Raw genomic sequence first — 12,921 nt, 5'->3', positions numbered from 1 at the left:
CATACAAAACACACCCAGAAAGAGGGGTTTGTATCATCTGAAAGGATTGAATCCAGCCATGGGAGATCTCCCTGCAGCTAATTACTATTCAGTGACAGTGTGGTTTTCCCTCAGGGTCAGGTCGTGTGAGTCCAATTCATTAAAAGCATTTTATTACATTTATTCACTTATTGTTTGGGGATGGGAGGGGGTGTGTTGTACCCACACGTGCAGTGTGTGTTCAGAGGTCAGAGGAGAAGTTTCACAAGTCATTTCCCAGGGATTGAATTCAAGTTGTCAGGCTTGGCAGCGAGCAAGTATCTTTGCCCTTGGAGCCATCTCACCAGTCCTCAGTTTGTTGTTTCTTTTTACAGCTTATTCTATTTATTTTGTGTACATACGAGGGTGTGTGAGCTGTGGTGCTTACTCGGAACTCAGTGGAACTCAGTGGAATTCACAGTTATCGGTTATCACAGTTCACCACGTAGGTCCCAGGAGCATCTCACATGTCACCCTCCCCAACTGATTCTTTTAAACAAATTCCTTTAGAATAAGTTTAGACAATGTTTCAAGAAAGTTACAGAGAGTCAGCATCTGCTACATTGTGTGTTTGTTATGGCATTACAGTGGAGAAGCCCTCTGAGGCAGATGGCTGTTGGCTCAGGCTTTACCCGGTCTCCACTGAGAGGGAACCCTGCATTCTGGACCGCAGTCTGCATTCAAGCACTGCTTCTCAGCCTCCTCTTTTCCCAAGAGCTTCCCATTCTTTCTCTGTTTTTCCATGTCCTCCTTGGTTTGCCGGTCCCCAGCTAGGTATTTTGCAAGCCATCATCTGGCTGAGTTTGCTGTTTTGTCTCCAGGTTAAGCTAGGGTCTAGACCTGGGGGAAGTATCCGCCAGTCCAACTGCCTCCTCCTATCACACTTTAGGGCTGCATGCTGTCATGCTTGGCTTTGACTACCTGCCCAAGGCTGTGTCTCTCACACTTTCTCACTGTGAGGTTGCTTTGTCACGTAAACAGCTCTCATATTCTAGAGACTTCTGGCATACATAAAATGGAGAGACTAGAGGACCTTAGGCCCCTTCTCCCTCAGGAGTGATAAGTCATAACTCACACCCCATCGCTTTCCCCATACCCCACAGCACACAGCTGGTAGCACTTGCTGCCTGCACCCCAGCACTCAAGGCAGAGGCTGGGGTGCCAGAGGTGTAAGGCCCATCTGGGCCACATAGTTGGTTCCAGACCAGTTGGGATTACACATCCACAATCTGTCTAAAAAAAGAAAGCAGAAAATTTCATGTGCGCACACAGTATGTACTCATGTACAAGCACATGCACACGTAATTATTTTAAAGTTGTTTCCGATATTTACAATTTTTTTCTTTTTTTTTTTTTTTTTGGTTTTTCAAGACAGGGTTTTTCTGTATAGCTATGGCTCGATACTTTACAATTTTACTTGTAAATATTTTTAGTATGGAAAGTTTTAAATACTCTTATGTTTATTGATCTAAGTTTTTTTTAAAAGACAAAATCTTACTGTGTAGCTCTGGCTGGCCTGGAACTTCCTTTGTAGACCAGGCTGGCCTTGAAATCACAGAGATCCAACTACCTCTGCCTCTCAAGAGCTAAAATTAAAGGCATGCCCCACCATCCCCTGCGTTTTTATTCTTTTTTTTTTTTTTTTTTTTTTTGGGCTTTTTCATGGAACTTTCTTTTTTTTTTCTTTTTTTTTAATTTTTAATATTTTTTATTACATATTTTCCTCAATTATATTTCCAATGCTATCCCAAGAGTCCCCCATAGCGCCCCCCACTTCCCTACCCACCCATTCCCATTCTTTTGGCCCTGGCATTCCCCTATATTGGGGCATATAAAGTTTGCAAGTCCAATGGGCCTCTCTTTCCAGTGATGGCCAACTAGGCCATCTTTCGATACATATGCAGCTAGAGACAAGAGCTCCGGGGTTCTGGTTAGTACATCATGTTGTTCCAACAATAGGGTTGCAGATCCCTTTAGCTCCTTGGCGTTTTTATTCTTAATGTAACCACAAAAGTATTATCGAACCTCAGATATTAACAATGAAGTCCTAAAATTATCCAGAGCATCATTCAGTATTCGGTGGCCGTGCCTGAGGTGTTTCTGCAGAAGGCTTGCATTTCCGGGTTTTCGCACCTTGGCCATCTGCAGCAGGACACTGCAAGCCCATCTAGATATGTGCAGACGGCTACACCAGGCTCTCCTGTGTTGTCACAGCAATGCTACCCAAAGCACTCCAGCACTGTCTACCTGTTAAGCACCCACTGAATAGGAGGCTGTAGGATGCGCACAGGGTTTGGGGCTGCAGGCACTGCCTAGAATCCATAAGAAAGACAGGCAGAGCTGGGGGTTTTGCGCACAAGTCGTATCTCAGGGTCCCCTCCCCTCAGCATTGATTGGGTGTCCTGGGACTTGCTCGGAGGTCAGAAAAGGTGGTCAGTTCCCCTGCTGCTTCCCCACTTCCCACTCTATCTACTGGGGACCTGTAATAAGTCAAAATGGGTCATATGACCATTGCTTTAAAAAATCTGTGTAGACCCAGAGGCCATGGTATTGTGGGGTAGGGATGTGGGGAACATGGGAAGGTGCTGTGAAAAGACCCTCAGTGAAAGATCCCACTCAAGACACTGCCCTGAGTCCTGGCCAGGTGGGGACAGAGAGAGCTAGTCTGAGCCCCTCTATCCCTTACCTACATTAGTGTTATCCCACCCCCTCCTCCCAGCCAACCAATGAGTAGAGCAGGACTGAGGCCAGCAGGCTCTTGAGGCACAAAGGGAAAGGGATAGAGGAGAAAGAGCAGAGGGCAGAGGGAGTGAAGGCAGGAGAGAACCCCAGCCCAAAGGAACAGGACAGGAAGTGGGGACAGGAAGTACCTCCAGACCCTCAGTGGAGGTTGAATGTGATTCTCTGGATATTCAGGACATACAGTGGCCCAAAGGCAGATATTAGGACCGTCTCCTGTTCTGTCACATTGTCTGCACCTGCAATACAGTGACTGGTGGGTTTTAATGGGCCACAGAAATCTACATCCCTCCAGTGGAACGATGGCTCACAGGCTCCATCTGTTTCATCCCTGCTGGGGTGACCCTCTACTTACAATCCTGCCAGTCCATGGAGTTTGTGGAGAGACTGTCCTACAGTCCCTTGGAAATCCAAAATGTCCAGCAGCTTGGTAAAGACACACGGAATAAAACAATTTTATTTGTTCCATCCAGTGTTTCCAAGACACATCTGGCTTGACCCAGGAGAATGCTGTTGGCAGCACATCTCCTCTCCTCTCCTGAAGGCTCTGGCTGTGAAGTGGCCATGCTGTCCACTTTCTAGAAGGTTCCCCCACCTCACCAAATCCTTTGCTTCACAGACTGTCCTGCAAGTCCCTGAGTGATGACAGCCTGAAGATCCTGCTGCAGTGCCTGCCCCAGCTGCCTCAGCTCAGCCTGCTGCAGTAAGTCCAGGTTTCCAGTCCTACTACGCAGCTGATCATATCTCCTAGGCTGTATGTGACAGGGCTCTTCTTCTCATCCTCCTCTCCTCTCTCCACCATTACATCAATTCATCTCACACATCTGAGACTCAGCTCATCCAACCTCACCCAAATGCGTTGTCTACTCTGGATCTGTTTTGTGTTCTAACTACAGGGTCCGTATGTCAGCTCTTGTTCTCAAATAGGTTGGGACTCAAATAGGCCACGTACTCAGAAGCTCATGAAGGATGGGAGGAGTTTGGGCAATAGTCAGTCATGCTTTTTGTTGCCTATGGAAAGGTCACCTACCCCTACGAAGGACCCAAGCAGATGTAGGCCATGTATATGTCACATGCCATGTTGTTAAAGGTCACCCTCTAACTCTGTCAAAGGGGAGGAATTTAAGCAGCATCCGTCAAAGTATTTAAAACTCTGTTTTCTAATTTCAGTGCAGACTGGTTAGAATTTAAAAAGGATTTACTTTAAATATGCTTCTAGCAGGGGGGGGGGTGGGAAGAAACAGCCACAGCTGAGATGGAAAAATACAACAGGAAATTAAATCACAGCATTAATAGTGGCAGCAAGAGCTGCTCGGCTGAGCTCTGGACATGTACAAGGCTGCTTTCATTGCCTGTGGGCGCTCGCTTCTCTTCTGATCCTCTGGGTGGTGGGGAGGGGGAGCACGCAGATGTGAAGTGGTCGGAGATAGGATAGTCACCCAAACCACAGCTGTAAGTCGCACAGCGTCAGCCGTGATGCTGCGTTTGTGTTTGGATCCTTGTGTAGTCTCACCTTCATTTCACTCACCCTCCATGCTGTTGACCAGGCACCGTCTGCGGTGCTATGGACATGGGAGCAAAAAGCAAACAACTAGGTCCTTGCCTTCTCTGTGCTTGCCTTGTGGTACAATAAGCCAAGCAAAAACCACAGTGATGTGCAATGATGCAGCCAGATGGCATCAGGTGGAACCCAAGTCCCTGGGGAGGCTGAGGCAAGAGGATCTCCAGTTCTTGGTTAGCCAGGGCTACAAAGTGAAGTCCTGCCCCCAAAACAAAACAAAACAACAAACCCTAAGCAAAACAATCAATACATGAATGTAACCAATAGCAAGTTTCTTTTCTCTGAGTTATGATAAGTTGCTGGATCTGAGACACAAGTGACAATAGGCGTGATCAGAGAAAGCCTGGTGATTCCCGAAGGACAACAGGGAGAGTCTGTCTTTGTAAGCTTGTGAAGGGCAGGGAACTACACTCCAGGCAGTGGGGACAGCATATTTGCAGCCTTGACAAGCCTTGATACACATGTGATCAGAGGCAGTGGCAGGCAGGAAGGAGCTAGGACACAAGACGGAGGGAGATGTCAGGGCTGGTCATGTAGGACCTGGCATCCAGAGAGAGGGTTGGGGTTTTCACTCTCAGGAATTTGGAAGTCCGTATGCATGAGTAGTATGAATTTTCAAATGCTAAGATTGGCTGCTGAGTGGAGACTGAGGGGTAAGAGAAGCAATGGGAAGAGAGGAGCTGAGTCGCAGGCAAGATGCACCCACAGCCAGGTCTCCAAGGCCGGTGTTTGTAGCTCGTTACATTGTTGGGGTGTTGCTAGGTTGTCTGTCTCTCTGTCTTCCTCTCACTTCCTGCTGCTCATGGTCTCTGGTAAGCATACAGGTGTTCAAACAGACTAGTAAGACTAGAGACTAGTCATATTGGTGACTAGAGACTAGCCATATTGGTGACTAGAGACTAGCCATATTGGTGACTAGAGACTAGCCATATTGGTGACTAGAGACTAGCCATATTGGTAAGTTCTAGCTTTAATGGAGAGACTCTGCCTTAATACTGTGGGAGAGAAAGATCAAGGAAGATTCTTAATAGCAACCTTAGGATGAGCTTTCTCTCTCTCTCTCTCTCTCTCTCTCTCTCTCTCTCTCTCTCTCACACACACACACACACACACACACACACACACACACCTGCCTCAACACACAAGAACATTGCACACACATGAGAACATGCCCCATTCACATGCAGGACTATCACATACAGAAAAGATATCAATGTCAAGGGTCTGGAGATGCTCAGTGGCTAAGAGAGCTTCCTGCTCTTGCAGAGGACCTAAGTTTGGTTACCAGCACCCACCTAAAATGGCTCACAACCACCTATCACTCCAGCTCCAGAGACCCAATGCCGCCTTCTGGATTCTTTGGGTACCCTGCCCTCCAAATACACAGGCAGCATACACTCACACAGACATATATACAAATAAATCTTTCTTAAAAATTTAAACCATGACAGCAATTGCAACCATGCCAGTCAGGGTGCTGGCTGCAGCTAGTCCCATTTGCCCCATAAGAAGCACAAAATGTGGAGGTACTAAGACTTACACAAGGCCACATAGCTAGCAAACAAAACTGGGACTCAGACCCCAGCCAGCCTGCTCCTGCCCTGACCCCTCTTTGCCTCTTTTGAGTCCTCTTGTCTTCCTTATTATCTTGCTGAGGTAGCAGCCAAAATATACTCCTCCTCCCCCCCACCCTCCCACTCCCCCCCACCCCCCTCCAGCCTACCTGGTTCTCGCCCATTGACCCTGCTTGGCCCCGCCCCTTTCCTCTCAGGCTGAGACAGACAGTCCTGTCTTCAAGAAGCCCCTTCCTGCTAGCTGACATCTTCAACTTGTGCCCACGGGTTCGGAAGATCACTCTCAGGTGGGCATTATACTGAGAGCCCTATGGTTAGTCTCAGAGGGTGGAGCCTGGTGTTTGGTGGGTGTCAGTGACCAGCTGTACCCATGGTGAAGTCTGGGGGCACCCTGGAGCAACGGCCAATGGTGAGTGAGTGTTTACGGTCACTACAGGTCCCTATGCCATGCTGTTCTGCACTTTGACTCCAATGAGGAACAAGAGGGTGTGTGCTGTGGGTAAGTCCCCTGAACTGTCCTAGACATCCATAGGGATCAGGGACAAGCAGATCTACCTCCTGGGGTCAGAGCAGCGTGCAGGTGCCTTCTGCCAAATGTAAGCTGGTTCCTCCAACAAGAAGACTCAAAGGCCCAGAGAGGGCTAGGCTGGGCTCAGGGGCTAACGAGAGTCGGTGTCTAAATAGACTAGAATTCAGGGTTGGATCTACCCACACAATCCAGGTGTCCAGACACAGGGCCACCAGGACCACCAAGGCCTGCGGCCTTGAGCAAGCTGCTTACCCTTCAGCTGTTGACTTCCTTGGGTACAATAGGGAGCTATGGAACAGCAGAATATTGGCAAAGCTGCACAACCAATATGTAAGGCACCAGGCATGTACAGACATGAGTGACCCTGCCCTGCTGACCCTGGAAGTACTTAAGGTGACAGAGACTGGGGCACTGGAGGGCAGGAGGGCAGCCTTTGAATGCAGAGGCACTAGTTCTCTGCCTCATTCCTTCAGGTCATCACCTTGTTTGCTGGGAGATGACAGTTAGTGAATAGCTAGCGCTTGCTGGGCACCGCAGTGTGATCAGAGAGCAGGCACTAAGGTTGGCCTGCTGACTGCTTCAAACCCAGAGGCAGGCACACTCTTTCTGCAAAGCGTTAAATAACAAATAATTAGGCCACGTATGGTGGCTCATGCCTGTAATCCTAGTACTCAGGAGGCAGAGGCAGGAGAATCATGAGGGTTTTTAGTTCAAGGCCAGCCCCAGCTACATAGAGAGTTAATGTCTTTAACAAACAAGAATCTTTTAAAGCTAAAGAGAGTAATAATGGTTTTTTAAAAAATCAGCTGGCAATTTTATTAACTCTCTGACTTCAGAGCTTTTGGGGGGAGGCTCAGGCCTTTTTTTGGCGGGGGTGGGGAGGACAATGTTAAGATTGCTGACTAGCCAGGGCCCTTTCATTTAATTAATTATGAGATTTCACTGTAGGCCTTAAAAACAGACAGGTCAACTGTCACTTTACATGTCACACTTCTCAGTCTGTGGTTTGTTTGTTTGTTTAATTGGGGGTGGGGAGGGGCAGTGACTAAAAAGATCTAGAGGTCTTCTTCAACCTGTGTTGGAACCTCCTAACCTTGATCTGAAGTTTCTGATCTGTAGATTTGGTAGGGGACCCAAGATTCACATTCCAAGTTCCCAAGTGATTTTTGATGTGACTGGCTAGGGACCACACTAAGAATCACCCTTCCCAAAGGGAATACATAGATACCAAAAGGGGCCTGCAGGGAACAGGAGCTATGGGTGTCAAACGTCCTCTGGAGCTCAGAAGCCACACCCGGGAAAAGCTGGGGTAGGAGTGGCTCGAGGATCTGAATGCTTCCTCTCCTTCTTGTTCCCAACCCGACCATGTAGCTTCCCGGAATGCAGCCTCAGCCAGGAGCATATGGAAACACTATGCTGTGCACTGAGCAAATGCAATGCCCTCAGCCAGCTTGAGTAAGTTGGGAAGGGGAGGGGAGGAGAGGGGGAGAGGAGGGGAGGGGGAGGAGAGTGGAACACACCTGGATGGGGCTGCACAGGTGTAAGAACAGGAGAGTCCATATGAGCAGGCGCTCTCATGTGCTCCACTTCAGCTCAGGATCAGTTATCAGGGACAGGTGGGATGCTGGCTTTCATCTCTAAGCCTCCCCATGTGTCTTCCCTTCTACCCTACTCCCTCTGTGGCCAAATTAGTTTTTTTTCTCATCACTGTGTGACCAAACACCTAACCAAAGCAACTTAAGGGAGGGAGGGCGGGCGGGCAGGCAGGCAGGCAGGCAGGGGTTTATTTTGGCTCATGAATGTTTTGGTTGGTTGGTTGACTGGTTTGGTTAAGACAGACTCTAATGAGGCCCAGACTGACCTCAAACTTGCTGTGTTGTCAAGGATGATGGTGAGTTTGGATCCATTAGCCACCACCTCCAGGATGCTAGGACTACACGTGGGCACTACTGCACCTAGCCTCAGCCCATGGTTTGAGAGATATATATTCCACCATTGTGGAGAAGGCACCATGGTATCCTCGTAGGAGCAAGGGGAAACTTCTCTCCTCGGCTAAACCTCTCTGGAAACACCATTACAGACATGCCCAGGGGTGTGACCCTTAGATGATTCCAAAGCAACCAGGTGGTCAGTGAAGATTAAACATCACATCCTGTAACTTGGGCCTCAGCCACGTGTTTGCCCAGTACATCCAAGCTCTGCAGGCAGATTTTAGAGGGCAGGGTGGCTAATGAAAGGACCAAATGGCTAAGCTGAAGAAGAACTTGAAGCTAGCCAGGGCAGAGACTTGTTAAGGAACATGCCTATGGTTTGTGTTGAGGGCCCAAATAGGACAGCCCCCATCCCCCAGCAGGAATAAAACGATAGCAGTGAACACCTGTGGAGATTCCCCATACAGAGAGGGGCTCCTGGCATCCTCTCTGAGGTGCTCTTGTCACTTCTCAGAAGCCTAGGTGTCAGGATTGACAGATAAGAAACGCAGAGAACAGAAAGTTCAAGAACCTGCCCAGTATCACGTAGCTACCCCAGCACTTTGTCTAACCCAGAACCATTGGGAAATAAAAAAGCTTTCTAAAAAGAAATAAATAGGTAGATAGATAGGTAAATGCTATATAACTGAAATTTCTGTTGAAGTCAGATATATAATCTCAGTACTTTGGGGCTGAGGCAGGAGGATTTCAAGTTCCAAGCTAGCTTGGGTTCCATAGCAAGTTCAAGGCATCACGTAGTGAGACCCTTATCCCAACTAAAACAAATTTAATGAAGATGTTGCCAGGAGGAGATGTGGCTGATGTGAGCCGCATGCTTTAAGAAAGATGAATGTTTTGTGGTAGGGGAAACTTGTCTTGCTTTAAAGGTCATTTGAGAACTGGAGGTGTAGCTCAGTGGTCGAGCATAGTATGTTCTAGTATGTACGAAACCTGAGATTCAAACTCCAGGACCACAGAAGTCAAATGCAGGTCGTCATATTAATCGGCCTTGTGAAACAAGGCACTTCTCTTTAAAAAGATCCACCAAGGGCTGGTGAGATGGCTCAGTGGGTAAGAGTACCCGACTGCTCTTCTGAAGGTCTGAAGTTCAAATCCCAGCAACCACATGGTGGCTCACAACCATCCATAACGAGATCTGACTCCCTCTTCTGGGGTGTCTGAAGATAGCTACAGTGTACTTACATATAATAAAAATAAATAAAACAATCTTAAAAAAAAATCCACCAATTTCCCTCCCATAAATGCGTGTATGTGTATACGCACATGCATACGTGTGCACCTCACACACGTGGATACCCACAGAAGCCAGGAGGAAGAAGCTGTTGCATCTCCTAGGGCTGGAGTTATGAGTGGTTGAACTGTCCTTGGTGTGTGCTGCGAAAGCAACAAGCACTGTTAACTGCCGAACCCTCTCTCTAGCCTCTAGAAGGCAAAACAAAATCATCCTGAAAATTCCAAAGAAACAAGTGTCAGAGGTATGGGGCCTGGGAGGTGGTACAATGAGTTAAAAGCACTGCTGCTCTTGCAGAGAACCCAGATTCTATTTCCAGTACCCATACGGCAGCCGTCAATTGGCTGGAACTCTAGTTCAGGGAGTCTGGCCCTTCTGCAGACACTGGGCACACACGTAGTAGACATACACAGATATAAGCAAACACCCATACACATAACATAAAAATAGAAATAAAAATATTTTTTAAATGTTAGAAATGTAAATGGGAAATCAAATGATCAGGACACGGTGGTTATGTTTCTGAAAATGTGGCTGAGCCCAGGGATGCTCTCAGGAGGGAAAGAAGGGGTGAAATTCAGGTGTAGTTTCTAAGGTCAGATTCCTAAATCACAGGAGGAAGTCTGTTAGGTAACTGTATCCTCCAAACATGTGTCCCTTTCCCGGATCATTGTGGATTCTAGCTGCCATCAGTGGTGGGCAGGGGAAAGCTTGTTAGTTTTTCTCTAACTCCTAAAAGCCTGCTAAAGGAACCTGAGTCCTGTGAGTGTCACAGATAGTGGAGGGGGTGATGAGCACACAGTAAGCACTGCTGGTGGAGGGAACTGCAGAGCTGTTCTGTTGGTGATGCTGGTAGTAATGAAATGATGGTGGTGTGGTGGTGAGCATGGTCACTCAGTATGATGAGGATGCTCTGGTGGTGAGCATGGTCACTCAGTATGATGAGGATGCCTCTGGTGGTGGGTGTGGTCACTCAGTATGATGAGGATGCCTCTGGTGGTGGGCGTGGTCACTCAGAATGATGAGAATGCCTCTGGTGGTGGGCGCGGTCACTCAGTATGATGAGGATGCCTCTGGTGGTGGGCGTGGTCACTCAGTATGATGATGTTTCTGGTGGTGGGCGTGGCCACCCAGTATGATGAGGATGCCTCTGGTGGTGGGGTGCTGTGGATGCCATGGTAATGACAAGCAGCAGTGACAGACAGATTTAGTGGCCACAGGGACCTCCAGGAGCAGGCATAGCTATAGGTTGGTCCACCAATACTGTGTCTTACTTCTTACAGCCTCACAGACAATCTGCTGGGTGACAGCGGGCTCAGGTGCCTTCTGGAGTGCCTGCCACAGCTGCCCATCTCTGGGTGGCTTGAGTAAGTGAGCATCCCCGAGACAGCCAGGGGATTCCCCACTTCAACAAGAGCATAAGAGGATCTCTTTAGAGAGCATCTCAAGGGAACCTGAAGACAAGAGCCAGTGATGGGAAGGGGTGGCTCTTACCTGGACCTGCTCCAACAACCTCCTGCCTCAGCCCCATGTGCGACAGATCCTGTGTCAGACACTCAAGTTAGGACTTGTAGTAGAGTAGACTTGCCCCTCCACCATGTCCCCTCACCAAGCTAGCTTGAGACTGGGAGCAACATCCCATCCCTACCAAGTGATGCAGGGCTTCAGCAGCCAGCTCCTAGTTGACCCCATTCCTAAAAACCCCTCTAACTCCATCTACGGGGCACAAGTCTGGAAAGGGCCTTTAACAAGGGAGGAGTCTCAGGAAGACATCTGCTCTCACTGCATCTCCTCACACAGTCTGTTGCTCTGGAGTTGCCTAAACATTAGGTTCCTCAGTGTCCCACCCCAGCCACAGGAACTGCAGGCTCGGTAAGGACAGCTCTTAAGGACTTAGGGACATATGCCTTCCCTGTACTCTCAGCTGCAATGTCAACATCTGGAGAATAGGTTATTGGACATTGAAATGGGAGGGGAGACAAGAGGCAAGGGACCCTTCTGAGCCTAGCTTCTCTTCTTCCCCAGCCTCAGTTGCAACAGTATCTCTCAGGAAGGGATCCTGTACCTGCTGGAGACTCTGCCTTCCTACCCTCATATCCAAGAGGTCTCTGTGAGGTAGGCTGCTAACCACTGACTAGTGGTGAGCTTTACAACTCCCACATTGCAGCTTTATATTGTGTGTGCTTTTGCGTCTATCCCTGATGGGGCATCACCAGGGTGGAGAGGGCCAGGTATACAGAACCTTTTCCTCATAGAATGAGGGTAGCAAAGACCTGCCCTGCTCTCTGTGGTCTTAGTCCCATCTCTTCTGCATGGCCCTGCCCCCAGTGCCCTGGGTGCCCAGAGTCCTAGCTTGATGCCTCCCTGCCCTTTTTTCTCACAGTCTGAGCTCTGAGAAGATCTTCCGAATGCACTTCTCCAAAAAGGAAGGAGCCGGGACATCGCTGAGGTAATCCTGGGTGAACAGGAAAAGGCAGGGATTCTGATCTGTGAGGAACCCGTGGCTTCTTCACTGAGTCTTTCCTCAGATGGTCTGCTTCTGACATACAACCCAGGTTTGCTCTCCAGTTGAACACTGCTGTCCTCATTCCATTCCCAACACCACACAAACCACACAGTACCATATTATACAATACACCCAACACACACATGTACCAAACACACAAAATGTACATGCTCTACACATACCATCCCACATATCACAAATACACTCTACAAACAAAACATATACTTCCTGCTTACATACTCCCATACACATACATGTAGAGTGTACACACACACACACACACACACACAGCCTTTGCTCTCCATCCACCAGCACACCCTGCCTGGTGCTGCCTATGATGGGATGAGCATCCTCTTCTCTTGCTGTTTCTGAGAAGATTCTCTCAACCCTTTAAGGTCAGCTTATGTGGTAGCCCCTCATGGAGGCCTGTGAGGTGCCAGCAGCCCTGACACCAGAGTGAACCTCTTTGGGGGTCCTGCAGTCCCTTTTCAGGGACAATGACCTAGCTTATCTGTAGGCTGAGGACCACGGAGCCACAGCCAACGTCCAGCCATTGCCCAGGCTCACCTTCCACATGAGGAGCCTGAACTATCCCGTTAGTCATAGAGTCAGGCTGACTCTGCCAAAGCCAGCTTTTCCTCATCAGTGATAACCCAGCAGGTTGTGCTGGGGTCAATCAGTGGTTGCTTGTAGTATATCATAAAGACTAAATGAAATGTGCAACAGGCAGGCACCATGTACCTGGAGGTGGGCCCTGTGCCAGTGGAGTCAT

At 48.6% G+C, this 12,921-nt stretch overlaps 1 protein-coding gene across 5 annotated transcripts in view; it reads left to right on the top strand.

Annotated features, from left to right (window-relative positions):
• The window catches only part of Nlrc5 (NLR family CARD domain containing 5), an 86,126-nt gene that overhangs the window by 53,309 nt on the left and 19,896 nt on the right, over positions 1 to 12,921 (top strand). For all 5 annotated transcript variants that reach the window (XR_003837390.2, XM_029480352.2, XM_029480351.2 and 2 more), the window contains 7 exons: positions 3,377 to 3,460; positions 6,090 to 6,179; positions 6,329 to 6,391; positions 7,793 to 7,876; positions 10,927 to 11,010; positions 11,669 to 11,758; positions 12,027 to 12,092. Coding sequence is in view for 4 of the 5 variants with exons in the window: in XM_029480352.2 (XP_029336212.1) it covers positions 3,377 to 3,460; positions 6,090 to 6,179; positions 6,329 to 6,391; positions 7,793 to 7,876; positions 10,927 to 11,010; positions 11,669 to 11,758; positions 12,027 to 12,092 (561 nt within the window). In the remaining variant the exon portion in view is untranslated. The remainder of the gene's footprint in view (positions 1 to 3,376; positions 3,461 to 6,089; positions 6,180 to 6,328; positions 6,392 to 7,792; positions 7,877 to 10,926; positions 11,011 to 11,668; positions 11,759 to 12,026; positions 12,093 to 12,921) is intronic.

Source organism: Mus caroli, unplaced genomic scaffold, assembly GCF_978045245.1.
Source record: "Mus caroli unplaced genomic scaffold, Mus_caroli_1 scaffold_10, whole genome shotgun sequence".
In the NCBI taxonomy this organism is placed as follows: domain Eukaryota; kingdom Metazoa; phylum Chordata; class Mammalia; order Rodentia; family Muridae; genus Mus; species Mus caroli.
The sequence above is the reverse complement of the archived record's forward strand: the minus strand, read 5'-3'. Positions and strand labels throughout refer to the sequence as shown.